Source organism: Theropithecus gelada, chromosome 7b (genome assembly GCF_003255815.1).
Source record: "Theropithecus gelada isolate Dixy chromosome 7b, Tgel_1.0, whole genome shotgun sequence".
In the NCBI taxonomy this organism is placed as follows: domain Eukaryota; kingdom Metazoa; phylum Chordata; class Mammalia; order Primates; family Cercopithecidae; genus Theropithecus; species Theropithecus gelada.
Window position 1 is genome coordinate 98,019,245 of NC_037675.1, and position 18,874 is coordinate 98,038,118.

The following is an 18,874-nucleotide window of genomic DNA, read 5'->3' on the forward strand; positions in this document are numbered from 1 at the left end:
ATATTTGAGAACTGCAAAAAATTCCTTTTAGGCAATTTATGTTTTATAACAAGTTGGAAGATTAACCAACAGTTAAAACCAGTAGGCTGGTTTAGTTCCATACTGTTGCCTTGTAAAATTATAAATGATGACAGTTTGTCTACACTGGTTGAAATGAGAGATGTTTAGCAGGCTGCGTACTCCTGGGAAAGAACTTTGAGCAGCAATGGGGCCAAACCACCCAATTAGATTCCATTATTTTTTGGAGGAACCTTTTAACTTTTGAACCTACTTGTGCTGTTAATTTGAAGGTATAGCTACTACCAAATAGTCTTTGAGAGAACTGAAACAAGATTGGTTTGACTGAAAACAGTGGTTTGACTGAAAACAATGAAATAGAATCAGCTGTTTGACTACTAGCTTTAAATTTACACATTTAAAATTCCTGGGTATTTTATGCTTTAGTTTCATCTTTAGTCTAAAGAGGCCCATCAAGGGAAGATGCCTCTATCCCTTTAGAAACAACAGGAAAACTTGTTTTTAGAAAGGCAAGAAACAAAGTATATTGGAAATTTTTCCTTCTCGGGTAACTGGAGTGTTTAAGAAAGGTCATTCTATGAGCATGGCATTTTAGAATAATCATACTTTACCAGAAACCTGGTTCTGAGAATATCTTCCAGCTTTTTTAAAAAAGTATGTATGTATATAAGAATATGCTCTAAAATCATAAGCTAAAACTATATATGTTAAAATTCTGGTTTTAGGATTATAGTGAGTGCATGTAGTATGATTAAGATTATGTAAAATTCTAGATTATAGACTGAAGTATGCAAACATTTTAATATGTTTTTAATTTAGGTCTTGCTATCACAGATGAAATTTTGCTGAGTAAGGCAGAGTGGTCCAAACTTTTTGAAGCTCCAAACTTCTTTCAAAAGTACAAGTATGTATTTTAAGGCATGTCGGACATGTTGCTCTCTTAAATAATGGTTTAATGGTAGCACATATGAGCTTTCTTCTTGCTGGATTAATGTTTTGGATTTTCCTTTAAACATCTGTAGAATTTTCTTTCCTGTCACAAGGACATACTGTTTTTAGTGAACTCCTTAGTTTTTTTTTGGTTGTGGTAATGAATGTGAAGCCCCTTTGATTTTTCTGCTCCATCTAACTGAGCTCCTGCTACGTTTGTAGCAACATCAGTTCCGTAGGCATACCTCAGTCATGACAAAAACAGTACATCTGTATAGTGGCAAGTGGATGCATCCTGAAAATCTGTAGTTAATAATTCTCTACTAAGACACAGTATTTTCATCTAATTCTGGAAACTCGTTAATCACTAAGAATCTTTAAAACAAAGACAAAGCTAATAAAATGTCAATATATATTCAATTAAATGTTTTCAATAGTTACAGCACATTATTGGCCTGCCATTTTCCCCCAATTGTTAATAAAACCCCTTCAAATATTTCTACAACTAGCTTTCATGAATCTAAGTGGGTGTTAATAATTTTAATTAATGGTTTAATGCCTTAGTACAGGTTAAAAGCTTCATTAATTGTGTTAGTTTTGATGAAAAATGTAAGTTATAATCTTATTTAAAAAAAACAGGCAAACCACAGGCTTGCACTTTTATTTGCCCTGGGCTGAAAATGTGCCAAAGTCCCACTTACATTTTTTTTTTTTTTTAATGCTTGAAACTTTTCTGACCATTTGATCTTGTGTTGGATTGTGTTTTGTAATAATCTAAGCAGGATTGCTTTATGCTATTCCCCAATTAAAAGCAAGAATGATGACCTCCATGATGTCTCTGTGTTTTGTTTCTGTATCTTTTGCATGAGAAAGCAGTAACGAGCCAGTAAGGAAGCACTGTGTTGTCAGTAAACGTTAAAGTAGCATGACCATTAAATACTCTTATTTTATTCCAACTTCCCCCATAAATTGTGATTTCTGTTTGACAGATAATTTTTCTTTGTTTTTATTTTAACTAATGTAGAGGAAGTACCTTGGAACATTTACACTAATAAACATGTATATAGATACTTTTAAAACTTGATACACAGGAGACACAGTTACATGTAAGGAGAATAATAAAGGAATTGGTTTTACAGGAAAGTATTAGTACCCCTTAATTCCTGGAATCAATGATGAAACTAGATTCAAACTTTGTTCTATTCACTTTCTTATAGGACTGTGATGGGGCTTCTTTCACTTTAAGAAAGATTAATGTTTACAATGAACAAACTTTAATGTCATTTTATTCAAATTCACATTATTAGCACTTTGGTGCTTTTTCTAAAGCTTGCTTACTGTTTCTTTTAAAAGTTTTAAACTATGCTTCAGTCCTTGCTGGATAGTACCTATAAGTTCTTTGACTGGTTAAAAGATATATTACTAATCTTCACTGAAGTTTTTGTGAAACAATCAAATTTTTTTAGGTTATAAAAAAGGAAGCAGCAACAAATAGAGGAAATTACATCAGGAAAATTTACATTTCTGCTGAGTGTCTTCTGAAAACCTTTGAAATATGACAGTGGGCTATTTTTATCCATACCAAATTCTATTTATATTTTTAATTGTTCTCCAGAAATTTGCGTCTAAGATAAAGTGATGACAATCATTAGGCTTTTGGAGGTATTCACAGATTTGAATTTTTAAAAACATCCTCATGTAAAATACCCCAAAGATTGACTGTACAACCAAATGGAAATGTTTAGTCTTCCTATAAGTCAGAGTTGATTCAATCTTATTTGAGGCATATCATGAAATACTGCCTGTTGATATGTGTAGGATTTTAAATCATGTGAAATACACCTGACATTCTTGGAAGGAGCCAGAACCATGGAGAAAAATCTCATTTGTCTTAAAAGGCAAACTAATCATCTTCCAGAAAGACATGTCAGTGTTCCTTAACAAAAAGGGGTAACATTGTTTTGTGAAATTTTTGGAGTTCTAAGAAAAACAGTTTTTTAAATGCCGCCTCTGAGACAATTCGAGTTAACAAGTAACTAGCAGTAAATCACTGACATTAGGAAATGTGAATACTTACTTCAGGTGTTAGATTTCACTAGGAATAAAGGAAAAGTATTAGGTAAACCAGTGTATTCTCTAAGGTGCAAGATGATTTTATAATTTCATGTGTATATATAGTAACCTTAAATTTGTTTAAAAAAGTTAAAAACAGGAAACTAAATCTTGGTCTTGAATTACGTAGATAGAGACTTACAAACATTTTTGACTAAGATGTGCCAGCTTTTTGTATGTATCTGAGTTATCTTCCCAGGTGAGATGAAATGGTCTTCAAGAGATTCACTTAGAGAATTTGTTTTGCAAATAGGAGTTAGGTAATACAGTAACTAAATTAATTGTTTTTAGGACACTTTGCATAAATACTAATTATTTTGGGATATCTTTTTATAGTTAAATTTACTTTTAACTATTTTAAACTATTTTTATTGGAAACTGAATTTTTTTTTTTTTTTTTTTTTTTTTTTTTTTGAGACGGAGTCTCGCTCTGTTGCCCAGGCTGGAGTGCAGTGGCCGGATCTCAGCTCACTGCAAGCTCCGCCTCCCGGGTTCACGCCATTCTCCTGCCTCAGCCTCCCGAGTAGCTGGGACTACAGGCGCCCGCCACCTCGCCCGGCTAGGGAAACTGAATTTTTTTTTAATTTGGGGAAAAGGTCATGGCAATTGCATTAAGACTTCAAAGTCTCACATGGAGGCATTTGAGCATCATAAACATGACAGTTTAAACATGGCACTTGTAAAATAGGGGATCGTTTTTTGGTACATCAACAAAATGTAGCCTAATTTAGATGTACATGTACACTAGGTTTCTGTGGTCTGATTGGGACCTTAAGAATTGAGTACCAGTCCTGGTTTTAAAAATTAAAAATAGAGATGTTTAGAGGATGCAGTTGGAATTTTGTTTTGTAAATGAATTCCTAATGACTCAAGATATTTGCAGGTTATTTTTTATTAAACTTAACTATTGCATTTTATATCTCTCAACTCAAATTTGTTTAAATGTGGCTGAGTAAAGGACATTTAACTTCAGCGTAAATACTTGTTAGAATTAACATTTCTACCTATATGTGAATATTTGCATTTGTGTGTAAGATATGTACAGAGTAGGTACTCTTTCCCTTTTGGATTTCGGTAAGAAGTAATGTTGAACTCTAGGATTCAGAACTTTGAATTGCCAACAAAACCGTGTCCAAATGGATTGTGTATTTCCTCTTTATAAATAAAGAACATTGTATATCATTTAAGGTTTTGTTGAAGACTAAGGTGGTTATTAAGAATTTCCATTTTAATAATGTGTTGTAAGAGTGATTTAGAGACTGCGGGAGTTTTGTCCCTGCCCTTAGATGGACCCAGACAGCTTTGTGTTTTTGTGTACGTGCCTGATTTCTGTACTTCATTGTCTCCTGTTATAAGTTGCTGTACTTTTGTGAGAGAGCTCTTTCTGCATGTTCTTTACCTTTTTTTTTTTTTTAAACCAGTTAGCCATTTTTAATATTTTAGGGACCTAGAAATCAGGTTACTGAGCTTGTTAGGATTTTGATTTAAGAGCATTTGGAACTCCGAGTATGGATTTTTCTATACATAAAATACATGAATTTTTAATGCTTTTATATGACTTTTGTTGACTTATTTGGGCCATCTGTGCTTGCTCATGTATTTGACATTTTCCAAATAATGCTGAGCAAATTAAACTGGTAAAGGAAGTATTGGTTTGTAGGGGTTTGGACTGCATATTCACATGGCTCTATATTCCTTGTTTTTTATATATCTATCTCTGTTACCTTAAGTTTATAGACTTCAAGTTAACTCCATTGAACTTTACATACCTCTGCCAGTAGAATGTGTACTATTATCCCATTTTACAGACGATGTACATAAGACTTAGAATTGCCTAGGATTACATAGCTGTGAAGAATTGAAACCATTTTTCAAATACATTTTTTTAAATAGGTTTGGTAGTTTTTTTCTCTGGGTTTAGGTCAGATTTTTGCTCTTGGTTAGAAACTACACTTATAAAATGTGTTAGAAAGTATTAGGTAGACTTTTCAAAGAGTAAAATAATTTTAAAATTTTGGTGATACTGCTACTTTTGAAACTAGTATCAATACTTATCAATACTAGATGATGTCAGTTTGCTTTTTGCTGTAGAGATTCTGGTGTGAAATTTGGCTCCCAGCACTGGGTACTATAGAAGAGTATATTGGATTGAACTTTTTTAGTCTTAGAAAACTGAATCAGGCCGGGCGCGGTGGCTCAAGCCTGTAATCCCAGCACTTTGGGAGGCCGAGACGGGCGGATCACGAGGTCAGGAGATCGAGACCATCCTGGCTAACACGGTGAAACCCCGTCTCTACTAAAAATACAAAAAAAAAAAAAAAACTTAGCCGGGCGAGGTGGCGGGCGCCTGTAGTCCCAGCTACTCGGAGGCTGAGGCGGGAGAATGGCGTGAACCCAGGAGGCGGAGCTTGCAGTGAGCCGAGATCGCGCCACCGCACTCCAGCCTGGGCGACACAGCGAGACTCCGTCTCAAAAAAAAAAAAAAAAAAAAGAAAACTGAATCATAGTAGTTACATTTGAGTTGTAAATAGTTTTAAAAAGACTTCAGTATTTATTTGATCATGATGCTATTTTCTGAAGTGAAAACTTGGCTTTTGTCTAATATGAATGGGATTGAGTTTTGGATAAAAATCGGATTTCTTTGTTGCTGTCATGTTAGTGATTTTTTTTTTCTTTTTTGATTATAGAAACGTATACTGTTAATTGGGAAAAAAATCACAGGGCCTAACTGTAGTATTTAGTTTAATTTTCACTACTGTTTAATTTGAATTTAAAAGCATGATGTGTTCGATACTGTTTTTGAAGTTACTGTTGTAGTGTGTATATTTAGTGATAAATTGTTGTGTCTAAAGCCATGGTGTTTTGATTCCATTGAAACATTTTTAAGTAGATTATATTTTAGTGAGCAGCTCTTTAAGGCAGAGCACTCAATCGGTGTCATTGAGCAAAACTATTAATGCTTATTTATACTTCTTCAATTAAGCTGCTTTTCGGTAATTATTCATAAAGTCACTGCTTTTTTCAGAAGAATTAAACTCACTAGTAGTTAGAAACGTGGAATTTAGCATATATGATTTTATGTGCATATTGAGATTGTAGTGCCCCTTGCTAAATTGATGTGGATCTATAATTGTAAGGAAGCTTATTACTTTATGGTCTAATATCCAGCACAAAACATGTAAATAAAATAAATAGCATGTTGTCTTTATCTTCAAAGGCATTATATTGTACTTCTAGCAAGTGCACCAACAGAAAAACAACGCCTAGAATGGTGAGTATAAGAATAGACTTTACAGAAAAAGCAAACTTCAGAATGAATCACATAGCCACTGAACACAGTAGGAGATGGGAGGAAGTCCTTAAAACTTCTAGTTTGGTTTGATTTGTTCACAAATGGAGCTGCTTTACTGTGTGTAGTGAAAACATAGAAATCAGGGGATCCATATGCAACTTATTTTTTTGTTTGCTTTTTAGAGATCCATGCATCATTTCTTAATTGTATATTTAAATTGCACTTACAGCTTGTTTTTCTTAAAATTTCTGTGGGGAGAACTTTTGCAGCCTTGCTGGTGTGAATGGAGTGTTTCTTGGCTCTTTTTTCCCTGTTGTTTGGCAATTTGGGGTAGAACTTAAGGCTTCTGATTTTATTTGTGGGAGTTCAGCCAGTTGAAATGCCCTGGTATGTGCATTTTTTTATTTATTTTTAAGTTAACCAAAACTTTTTGTTAATACTAAGTGACATTTGTTCAGGGTGGGCTTGGTGGAATCAAAAATCCGAATCCTGGTTGGAAGCTTGGAGAAGAATGAATTTATTACACTGGCTCATGTGAATCCCCAGTCATTTCCAGCACCCAAAGAAAATCCCGACAAGTAAGCCCTTTTCTAATTTAATTTCTTCTTCCCATTTCCAATTTTTATTCATAGACGCTTTTACAGGCAATTTTTATAACCAGTATCACTATTCTGTTGACTACATATGGCTAATAGACAATTTAGAACTTGTAACTTAGTTTTTCTGATCAGAAACATTGAAAAGAAAGACTGTTTTATGAGAAAAATCAGCACACATTTTTTTTCCTGATATTCTTCCAGTGATGAGGTGCCTATTAGCTAGAGTTCACATTCTGCAGTTTTCCGTTAATACTGTCTTTACCATTCCTTCTTAATATTTTCTTCTCCTGTTTTGTACAGTAGTTGTCAGAATAGCTGGTATACCATACATCAGTCTTTGCTTTTTATCTTAATTTTTTGTTAAAAGGGAACAAACATTTTGATATGAACTTATAAAAATCTGATTTATGCTTGATTCTGGACTGTTGAGAAGCTAACGTACGTAAAAGCAGAGTCAGTTTGCCTTTTTAGAGGTCTTTTATTTATATAGGTTAGTTGCTGATTTGATTGCTTGCTGTTAATATGAGACTAGACTATACTTTGTTGCATTGGAGAGTTGGAGAGTACTAGTAATAAGCTTATTTTAAAAAATAAAGCAGCATTAAAAAAAGATAAGTGGAAGGATCATTAAATTTGTGTTACACAGTATTCTTAATGATTATATAGATGTTTTTAATTTTGTAATTATATGATAAGAGTTTTTTTACATTTTGTGGTAATTCTAATCTTAATTATTATGAGACTGTTTGATGTTCCATTCAGTAGATACACTGTTAAATGTTCAAAAGTAGCTAAATCACAAATTACTCCTGGTATTATGCTTCTGTTCATGTGGCCTTTTAAAATGAATTTTTGAAGTTTAAGAAATAGCTATTAAGTTCTAGTTAAATTTCTGTATTTAGAAAATCCTTTTTTTCCCAGACTTTCTAAAAAGTCTTTTTCCTTCATTAGTTTAAAGATAATTTTTCTTTGATTTCAGTGGATTTGGTTCTTTAGAATCATCATTAAGGACATTGACTATCAATGTACAGTTAATAAGACTGTATTTCTCCTGGATCTCTGTTTATGTTGTAGTAGGAATATAGAGGACAGGTGTTGGTGAGAACTTTGCATTTTGATGGAGCTTGGGCTTAGAACTTTTAGTTTGCTCATACATTTGTATTACAAGTTTTTCCATGTCTCAGATTGTCAGCCACATTGATAGCTACGTTTTCATGAAATCCAGATAAACTATGGTAATGCTCTTCTTTGCAGGGAAGAATTTCGCACGATGTGGGTGATTGGGTTAGTGTTTAAAAAAACAGAAAACTCTGAAAACCTCAGTGTTGATCTCACCTATGATATTCAGTCTTTCACAGATACAGGTATGTCTTTACTTGGATAATCAAAACACTTCAGTTCTTGCATATTTGAAATTGTCTTGATGCACACCATAGTGATATTTACAATAATTATTGAAATTACTTGCGAATATTGAACTGTCATCAGAATAATGGTTTTGTATTAGTTTAATACAGATTGAGTATTCCTTATCCGCAATGCTTGGGACCAGAAGTGTTTAGGATTTTTTTCAGATTTTGGAATGTTTACATTACACTTACCAGTTGAGCATCCCTAGTCTGAAAATAGGAAATTTGAATACTTCAATGAGCATTTCCTTTAAGTGGCATGTTGGCACTCACAAATTTTTGCATTTTGTAGAAGTTTCAGTTTCAGATTTTTGGATTAGTGATACTCAACCTGTATATACGTGATTTTTCGCTATTGTGGCAACCTTAAAGTTAAGTAGAACCATTCCAAACTTGACTTCTCCTTAATTTCCTAAAAAATGGGAAACAACTTGAATATATGGTTGTCTAGACTGAATCTGTGTCTGACTGCCTTCATCATCTTGAACCTGAGAAATCAATGAAGCATAACTTGTGATGACCTGGAGAAATTTTCCTACTATGTCTCAAATACAGATTCAAATGTTAATGCATAGGTGGGAAATAGGCTGATTAAGTGTAGATTTCAGATTGACCTGTACTCTAAGATGAAAGGTAGTTCATTTTAACTAAAGACCAAATGGTGGATGTAGTTGAGAGAATGAGTCTATATGTAGGTGCACAACTTTTCATGGGAATGGCGAATACTACACATAGGGACAACTGCACATCTACTTTAAGGACTAATCCTTTTCTCAGACACTGTCCTTCTCTCTCCCATTAAAAAAAATCTAAGTGGCATTTTTATTCACGATGAGGAGTTTTCCCTGGAGAACATATAGACTTAAAATTAAGAATTTTTTTACCTAGTTACAGGAGAGAAAAAAATTAGTGCCAGTTTGTTAAAAAGTCAGTATCGTGCACTAACTGTGATACAAAGGAGAAAATAAAAGGAAAAGAATATGTATTTCAATATGTCACTGCTCAGATACAATGACGCTAGAAGATAACTTAAGTGTCAAGTGATTACACTTTATGTGGATTCGCTAGCAGTGTGACATCTATAAATTCTGATCAATACCGGTGTTGTCTGTGGTGATTCAGGTATCACCAGCAGCGTTAGCATTGGTGACCTTGTAAGAGTGAAAGTTGCAAATAAAAAGAGACCTAATTTTGATATGCTTGGTGGTAGTTGTATTCCTGAAAATTTCAAATTAAAATACTCCGTTTTTTGTTTGGTTTTTTTTCTTGTTTTTTATTTTAAATACTCCATTTTTAAAATGTAGAATTGAAGTGATTTCTTGTTTAAATAATTGCTAAGTAGGTTTTTTGTGTTAGGAATGTAGGAAGGACATGGTATAATTCTGTGTTGGGTAGAACTGTCCACGTTGAAGGATATATATATATATATATATATATATATATGTTTCTAGCCATAGTACCTTTTAATCAATACAACAACAAAAAGACCTCTACAGATTTTTAGAATGTCGTATGTAGGGTGATACTCCACCTGCTGAACACCACAGAAGTATTTTTTCCTGAAGTAAAAATTCTGATGTTAACTTACTTATGAACTAGTAAGTCACGGATACCTACCTGGATTAGAAATTTGTTCTGTATGTTGCGTTCAAATTAAGATGTTTATCAAAGATTACACTAATGAACCATCAAGATTTTCAAGGATGTTTTAGATATTTTGGGAAGGAAAATTTAGTTGTCCTGTATATTGAAACACTTTAATCCAATACTTTATGGGATTTTTAAAAAAAATAGATTTCACATATTCAGCACACAAATGTTCACTCCCAACCCCTACCAGTTTCTTTTCAAGTAATTTTGGTTGTTCAACCTAGACACCTTGGAATCAGTCTTTGACCCTACTCCATGTTAATCCATTATAAAATCTTTTTGCTTCCTCTTTCAGAATATATTGAGGTTTCTGCTACTTAGTACTAATCCCACTGTTTTCACCCTAAGTCCTAGCCACTATAGTGCTGTTGGATCACTGTCATTGCCAAAACGTTCTCTTTTGCGCTCACGCCTTCAGCTGTTCTTACCTAGAGTCCAAATGATATTTTTAAGCCAGATCATGTCTTGCCTGCTTAAAAGCTTTGAGTATCTGAGTATCTACTCAGAATAAAAGTCCAAGTCCTTACTGTGGTTTGCAAACTTCTGCCTGATCTGCCCTTTTCATTATGTCTGTGACCTTACCTCCTATTATAAGTTCACAATCCTTTATTTGTAAGTTTTGGAGCCAGAAAGGTAATACAGTTAGTAATATACCCATTGAGGCCTGGAGCGGTATTTGGTACTGAAAGACAGTATCATTTCTGCAGGGAACCATTGATACTCACATGGAGCAAAAGATAAAGACCAAATAGCCACAGCCACAAGTAGTTCAGAACAGGGTTTGTTACTAGATGAATTTTGTTTCCTATCTTAGAAAAACGTGTGTGTTGGGAGTTTTTAGGATTTTAGAGTTGCACATAAGGGATTATGGATTTCTACTTGTCATCTTCTCCATTGGCATTTTTGTTGTTTCTCAAATGTTCCAGGCATTTTCTCCTGCTTAGGGCATTTTGTTCTTGATGTTTGCTTTCTCTGGAATGCTATTTCACCAGGTACTCTCAGCTTACATCCTCATGTTCATTTAAATCTTCAGTCAGATGTCAACTCAGTTTCCAGGCTGAGCTTCCTATCCTACTCCTTGTGTAGTTTTTCTCAGTAATACTTATCATCATCTGACATGGACTGTAGTTTAGGTTTTATTTTTTTCTTGTTTATTCTATTCTCCCTACTGTAATGTAGACCCTTTGAGGCTACATTGGTCTTTGTTCACTGCTTATCTCCAGTGTCTAGAACAGTACAAATCAAGTATAGATGTTTCATAAATATGTTTTGTATGACCGACTTTTACCTTTTGGGGCCCTCTGGATCTAAATAATTTGAATTTATTTAATTGTAGCATTTTCTTTTTGTACCTGTGACCTCTATTATTTAAGTTATTACTATATATAGAAAGTATGTCATTACTTAGTTTTATCTTGCAGATTCTTGTAAAGGTACCTATAGGTATAGTTTAATAAGTTTGACTTATTTTACAGCATGTGTTACATACTTGGGTAAAGTTTTAAACAATAGTACTGGTAGCATAAAAGGGTATGAGTTTAAGAAACCCTTTTCCCCTCATTTCTGCCATTTCTTAAAGAGTTACTCTTTAGAGTTACTACTTTAAGAGCTATTTAAAGAGTTACTACACTGGAAGAATTAATACATTTTGTGCTTTTATTCAGCGCATCTTGTGGTAAAAGGAGTTTACTCAGGCAATGAATTATGTCAGATTAGGAATAGGTCTTGACTGATTTACAGGTATGCAGTATTGATGGAAAAAGGATCCCTACTTAGAATAGTTTCTCTGGAGTGAGTTTAACTGCCTTTATTAAAATGTTTCTATTTCTTGTAACAATTTCCTAATTGTATAGTTTATAGGCAAGCAATAAACAGCAAGATGTTTGAGGTGGATATGAAAATTGCTGCAATGCATGTAAAAAGAAAGCAACTCCATCAACTACTACCTAATCATGTGCTTCAGAAAAAGAAAAAGGTAAATTTAGAAAGTACTTACAAAAGCATTACTAACATAATGTTTTATGCATCTGGACTATCATTATTTCAGAATTTAGGCTCAGTTAATAAGTCATATTTGAAATAGATGACAGCTTTTTAAGAATCTGTTTCATGGGTTTCATGGAGCAGTTTCATTATGTGAAATCTGACTCTAATCAGTTTTCTTGCACACAGTTGCTTTAGATTTTAGAAGGATTAGTAGTGATGCTTCATATCCTTACTTTGTATATACCCATATTCTCTTTAAGCACTTTTTATTCTTATTCATTTAAAAATCCCACATCAGTATTTAATTTTCTTTCCTTTAAAAAGTAAACTCAATTAAATTAGTAAGGAAATATGTGGGTCAGGTAAATTATGTGAGACTTTTAAAAAATGAAAATCGCTTTTTTGGATGAATGTGAGAAATATAACATGTATTTTATTTAAAAACCAAAAGTTGCTGAGTATAAAGGAGGTCATGAACAGAGGTCACTGAGTTAATATTTTGCATTACATTTTTCTAGTGTTAGTGCTTCTTTTGAATAACTTAGAGCTATTTTTTCCTTATTTGAACTTTAGTGAGCATATTGGAATTTTAGTGCACAGATACAAATTACATTTTTCTTTAGGTGATTTCAAAAATAGATGGTTTATTCTTATAATGGAATACTTCACAGTATGTAGCAGTGAAAATAAATGAACTACAACTGCATATACTAATATGTTGAATAAAAAAGCACACGTATGTGTGTCTCACTTGATACTTCCATATAAAGATTACAAGTTTAAAAACTTAAAAAACAATGTATTTAGGAGAGAATATGAAATAAAAGTATATATTACAGAATGATAACCACTGCATTCAGGAAAATGGCTGGTTGTCTGGGATTGGGGTTGGGAGGAAAGGAATGAAATTAATACACAGAAGACTTTAATTTTATAATGTTTTGTTTCTTAAAACAGAATATATTGTAATACAAAAGCATTGAAGTTAATTAAAGGCAAGGACTCTGGAGTGGACTTCCTTGTTCAAATTCAGGCTCTACTGTTTCCTGCCTGTGAAATTTGAGCAAGTTACATGGCAAACATCTTGTTCTTGATTTGTCTCATCTCTAAAATTGTGGCAGTATTTTTACCTATTTTATTAGGTATTTCGTGAGGATTAAATGAGCCAATACATGTAAAGGGTGGTTTAGACTAGCTCCTGGCATATAATAAATGCTCATATTGGCTTTTGTTATCACATAACATCATTATTATTCACAACTTGGGGATAGGTAGGTAAATGAGGAGGGGTGTAAAATCAGTTTTTAAGGCTTAAACGTGATGTTATTTTAAAAATGTTTTATTCTTAACCTAATGGTTTACTAAAAATTTAGTTAACTAGATAAAAATTGACAAACATGTACTATTCTCAGTGTACTATTTATACACAGACTGTTCAGTGCATGTTAACATATTTATTGTAAAATTTTCCATCAAGCAGTTTTATTTTAAAACTAAAGTATCTCAGCTAGAGATTAGCCTCAGGAAAACAAACCTAAAATATCAAGTTAAACATTTGCTTTCTAATTGTCCTTTAGTGTTGTATTATTAAGGGGTTAAATCAATTGTACTTAAATGTAAATTTATCACATACAAAAAATATAAACACTTTGGACCCAGGAATGGTGGCTCAAGCTTGTAATCCCAGTGACTTGTGAGGCTGAGGTAGGAGGATCCTTTGAGGCTGGGAGTTCAAGACCATCCTGGGCAACACAGCAAGACTCCGTCTCTAAAAAAAAATTTTAATTAGCCGGGTATGGTGGCATGCGTCTTACAGTCCTAGCTACTCGAGAGGCTGAGGTGGGAAGATCACATGTGCCCAGTAGTTCAAGGCTGCAGTGAACTTATGATTGTGTCATTGCACTTCAGTCTGAGTGACAGAACGAGACCCTGTCTCTTACAAAATAATAATTTTTTTTAAAAAGTATATAAAGATTTTATGTTTTCAGAAGTGAAAGTAGATTATGTTCTTTAGAACTTTGCTATTTCTTATTAATATTTAATTCATAATCAAATAGCTATTAACAGCTATTTATAAACAGATAATTAGGTTTCTCAGAATCCTATATTCAGATTTCCTTTTTAAGTTCTATTTCCATGACAGTACTGATATTTGGAACCATCCTATGTAAATTTTAAGTAAATTTGAATATAAGATGTTTTATTATTTCTTAAGGTATTATTTCTTTAAATATAGTCATCTAGAATATAAAGAGAATCATTAATGATTGGAAATTTGTTTTTTAGTCCAAAAATTCTATCAGATGAAGTAACTATAATTTCACAGCAAACCTACTTTTAACATTTTATTTATACACAGACTGTTCAGTGCATGTTACCACATACAGATTTTTAAAAGGTTTTTGATGAAACTTGCTATTTTGTGACCTGCCTTTTCTTGTGTTAACATATCGTGACCATCTATCCAAATTATATTTTTAGTGGCTGTTTAATATCTCTTTATCTAGCTACAGTATGATTACATCTACCCTGTATTTGAGATCATTTAGAGTATTTCTAAGTTTGCATTAGTAAAATAGCACTTTCTTGCCTAGTAAGTAACAAGTGTCTAGGAGTCAAGATCTATGAATGTTTTGTTTGGACTCTTATAAATAGCTTCCTTTTATTAACTGCTATTTGCATAACACTGTACCAGTCCTTTTTATATTTAATGTTCCAGCAACCCATGGGTATTGTCTTTTAATAGCAGAAACTGAGGAGTTAAGAACCTTGCCCTGGGTCATGTAGTATGAACTGTGAATTGGACCTAAGTCTGACTGCAAAGTATGTGTGTATGTTTCTTTCTGTAGTATGTTCTTTGTTTTATTTCTTTTATTAAAAATTATGATAGAATATTTATGACTCTTTGGCTTTGAGGTCTCTTGCTACCAAACTTGATCTGGATATAGAAGCAAACAAAGCAAAGTAGCTTAATGCTGTTTTGTGTTTAGACTAACCAGTTAAACTTTCACAATTTATCCCCAACGGTGGCCTGTTAACTCACAGCTCTTTGGTCACTTAGGGAGGCAGGTAACTGTAGAACTCAATATAATTTACTTACTGAATAAATCCTCATATCTAGGGGAGAGTAAGATTGGTAGCATTGTTTTTTTTTTTGTTTTTTTTTTTTTTTGTTTGTTTGTTTTTTTTTTTTGAGACGGAGTCTCGCTCTGCCGCCCAGGCTGGAGTGCAGTGGCCGGATCTCAGCTCACTGCAAGCTCCGCCTGCCGGGTTCACGCCATTCTCCTGCCTCAGCCTCCTGAGTAGCTGGGACTACAGGCGCCCGCCACCGCGCCCGGCTAGTTTTTTGTATTTTTTAGTAGAGACGGGGTTTCACCGTGTTAGCCAGGATGGTCTCGATCTCCTGACCTCGTGATCCGCCCGTCTCGGCCTCCCAAAGTGCTGGGATTACAGGCTTGAGCCACCGCGCCCGGCCAGTAGCATTGTTGAATAGTAAGAGATACTCATTTATAATATTAGGTACTTTTATTTCATAACTGACTTCATAAGCAAATGGCGTTACTCTCTCTTCCTCTCCTTTCCACCATATCTCACCTTCCCCATTTGATCAATTTTCATTCATGTACATAAGTGATATGTCTAGTGCTAAATCAAAGATAAGAATATTTTGTTATTTGGGGAACTAGAAAGCACAGAATGCAGGCACATATATAAGGAATGTGTTTGTGTCAACAGTATAAATTATTGTCATTAAAATGTTTGTGTAGGTAAGTGAACCCAGGCTAAACATTCTGGAAAAAAAAAATGAAGCTGAATGTAATGTTACAGTAGCACCAAATAGCAAAAATTTAAACTTTGTTACTAGAAAGCAACTTTAATTCCATGAAACCATCCATAGTTTTTGGTTTTTCTGCTTTATTTGTTTTGGAGTGCTTTGATTTTTAAGGAGGACCAACATTAGGATTTGTATATTATGTTTAGTTTTCAGAAAATTATTTCTGCTTTTCTTTTCACAGGATAATTTACAGTATTAAGAGTGCCATTTAAAAAATTATAAATTGCAATTAGAGCACTAAAGTGTCTCGCTTTTGAGAGAGGCTCTTTTTATTGACAAATAGTAAGGAGTGGCAATAAGTTTGAAGTTTAAAAAATTTTATGTTTATTGTAGGATAATTAGAAATCTATATGTAAACAGAATCACTTCTAGACCCACTTTACAGAGAGTCATTGTAGTACCATTTTTCTTGTATGTGTATATATTTAGAGTTCTCTGATTGGAGATTCTTTTGTTTTATATTATAGTGTTTTTAATTTGTGTTGTATCTTATGGTCAGTAGATACATTTAATATAGCATTTTTTTCTCCTTTTTTCTCCCACATAAGAACTATATTTAATGTTGAGGCCTTCTTAGAAGAAAGTACTTGACTCCCAAATTGTTGCCTTTTAGAATCAGCATGGCACATCTAACTTTCGTAGATTTAGTGATTTGTGCTTTTCAGTAAAAACCATATATGTTAAGTAAAAGGTTTCCATGTTTCAGCATCTGGATGAAGTAAAGATATATTCAGTAAAATGTTTCATTGTTTGCAGCATTCAACAGAAGGTGTCAAATTGACAGCTCTCAATGACAGCAGCCTTGACTTGTCTATGGACAGTGATAACAGCATGTCTGTGCCTTCACCTACTAGTGCTACGAAGACCAGTCCATTGAACAGTTCTGGCAGCTCTCAGGGGTAAGGAAAAAGAGGAAAACAGAAGTGGAGTGGCTGTTTGCTGAATCAATCAGATACATTCTTAGTTTGCTATTAAAGTCATCTATTTAGAATGTTATTTTCATTCCATCTACTAATTTTTTTTAATAGCAATTTAATTCCTAGTTTTGGGGATAGTACTTTTTGGTTTTGTCTTGTCATACTTAACATTTTATTTTTGACACTGATAATGTCTTCAGTCAGATGTGAATGAATGTTAGCGCATAACCCCTCCAAGTTCATGTGTTTAGATGGCTACTGCTACAGTGCACTGTATGGTGTGCTAATGAGAACAGACAAAAGGAACAAAACCACCTTTCTGTCCTAGGGCTGCTTATAGCTTTGTAACAAGGGAATGTATCTATGATAGTTAGGGAAACCTGTTTTAGAGCTAGGTATCTCTCTTAACATTCACAGCAGGTAAAAATTTAAAAATTTATTATTATTTTAAGAGATGGGGCCTGGCTGTTTTGTTTAGGCTGGCCTTGAGCTCCTGGATTCAAGCGATTCTCCTACTTCAACCTCCTGAGTAGTTGAGACTAGAGGCGCATGCCACTGCCTTGGGTATGAAGCAGTGAAAAATTTTCAGCCAGGTGCAGTGACTCACACCTGTAATCCCAACACTTTGGGAGGTTGAGGTGGTAGGATCACTTGAGGCCAGGAGTTCAACACCAGCCTGGGCAACATAGTGAGACTCCCATCTCTAGAAAAAAGTAAAAAAATTAGCCAGGTTTGGTGGTGTGCACCTGTAGTCCTGGCCACTAAGGAGGCTGAGGTCGGAGGATTGCTTGAACCTGCAAGGTTGAGACTACAGTGACCTGTGGTCCCACCACTGCACCCCAGCCTGGGCAACCAGAGTGAGACCCTGTCTTTAAAAAAAATAAAAAGATAAAAGTAATAAATATATATATATATATTTATGTGTGTATGTTTATATATGTGTGTAATATATATATAAATATACACATATAAAAATATACATATATAATATATAAATATATATAAAATATACACACATATATAAATATATAAAATATATAAAAATATATATTATATATAAATATACACATATAAAATATATATATATAAAATATATATACACACATATATATACACACACGCACACATTTTGTTTGTTTTTGTTTTGTTTTGTTTTTTGTTTTGAGATGGAGTCTCACTCTGTCACCCAGGCTGGAGTGCAATGGTACGATCTCGGCTCACTGCAACCTTCGCCTCCCAGGTTCGAGCGATTCTCCTGCCTTAGACTCCCGAGTAGCTGGGATTACCGTCACCTGCCATCATGCCCGGCTAATTGTATTTTTGTGGAGATGGGGTTTCACCGTGTTGGCCAGGCTGGTCTTGAATTCCTGACCTCAGGTGATCTATCCACCCTGGCCTCCCAAAGTGCTGGGATTACAGGCGTGAGCCACCACGACTGGCCTATATTACAATTTTTAAAAGGCAGTTTTAGAAGTCTGTTTGTCAGTTAACGTATAACCGATGGCAGAAGTGCAAGCTGGGGAGGATTCCCTGGATGAGTGTGAAATAGAAAATGCTGAAGTGTTGCGGATGTCTTTTCTTTCTTTTGGACTTCGTGTGTGTGATATGTTTTTAGGCAAATCATGCATAATCCAAAGACTTTAGGCCTGAATATGTCCTGTAAGTGTTAATCATTTAAAAAAATTTTTTTCTGGTTTTTTTAAGTGAAGAAGCTGACTAATAAGAATTCTGGGATGTGTAAAGCCTTTGTGTCCTTTGAGTTTGTGAACGAATATAAAACGTGTACAACTGTACTAAATTTCACAAATTTAGTTTTGAAATTTAGTTTCTTGAAGTAATACTAACTTCTGTAAATAAAACTTCTGGGTTTTTAGAATACAGTTGTATATTTGTTCAACAAGTATTGAGTGTTTATTATATACTAGGCACCTTGCTAGCCATTTCAGGCTTTCCTCCTGCATGTGTGGTTGTTCTCTGGCCAACTGTCCTTTTCAATATTTGTGCCCTTGAGGGCTCTCTCATTATTCTTTTGTCTGTTTATCCCATCTTGATATTGTCCCTGAGTGGTAACACCTTCTCTGTTGACTACATTTACATTCATGTACCAGTGATATCCATAGCTTTAG

General features: G+C 34.0%; 1 protein-coding gene across 8 annotated transcripts in view; it reads left to right on the plus strand.

The window, feature by feature from the left end:
• Positions 1 to 18,874, plus strand: part of PAPOLA (poly(A) polymerase alpha) — a 64,654-nt gene that overhangs the window by 33,214 nt on the left and 12,566 nt on the right. For all 8 annotated transcript variants that reach the window (XM_025391214.1, XM_025391215.1, XM_025391221.1 and 5 more), the window contains 6 exons: positions 838 to 922; positions 6,278 to 6,331; positions 6,811 to 6,930; positions 8,206 to 8,315; positions 11,864 to 11,985; positions 16,588 to 16,730. In XM_025391214.1, coding sequence (XP_025246999.1) covers positions 838 to 922; positions 6,278 to 6,331; positions 6,811 to 6,930; positions 8,206 to 8,315; positions 11,864 to 11,985; positions 16,588 to 16,730 — 634 coding nt within the window. The remainder of the gene's footprint in view (positions 1 to 837; positions 923 to 6,277; positions 6,332 to 6,810; positions 6,931 to 8,205; positions 8,316 to 11,863; positions 11,986 to 16,587; positions 16,731 to 18,874) is intronic.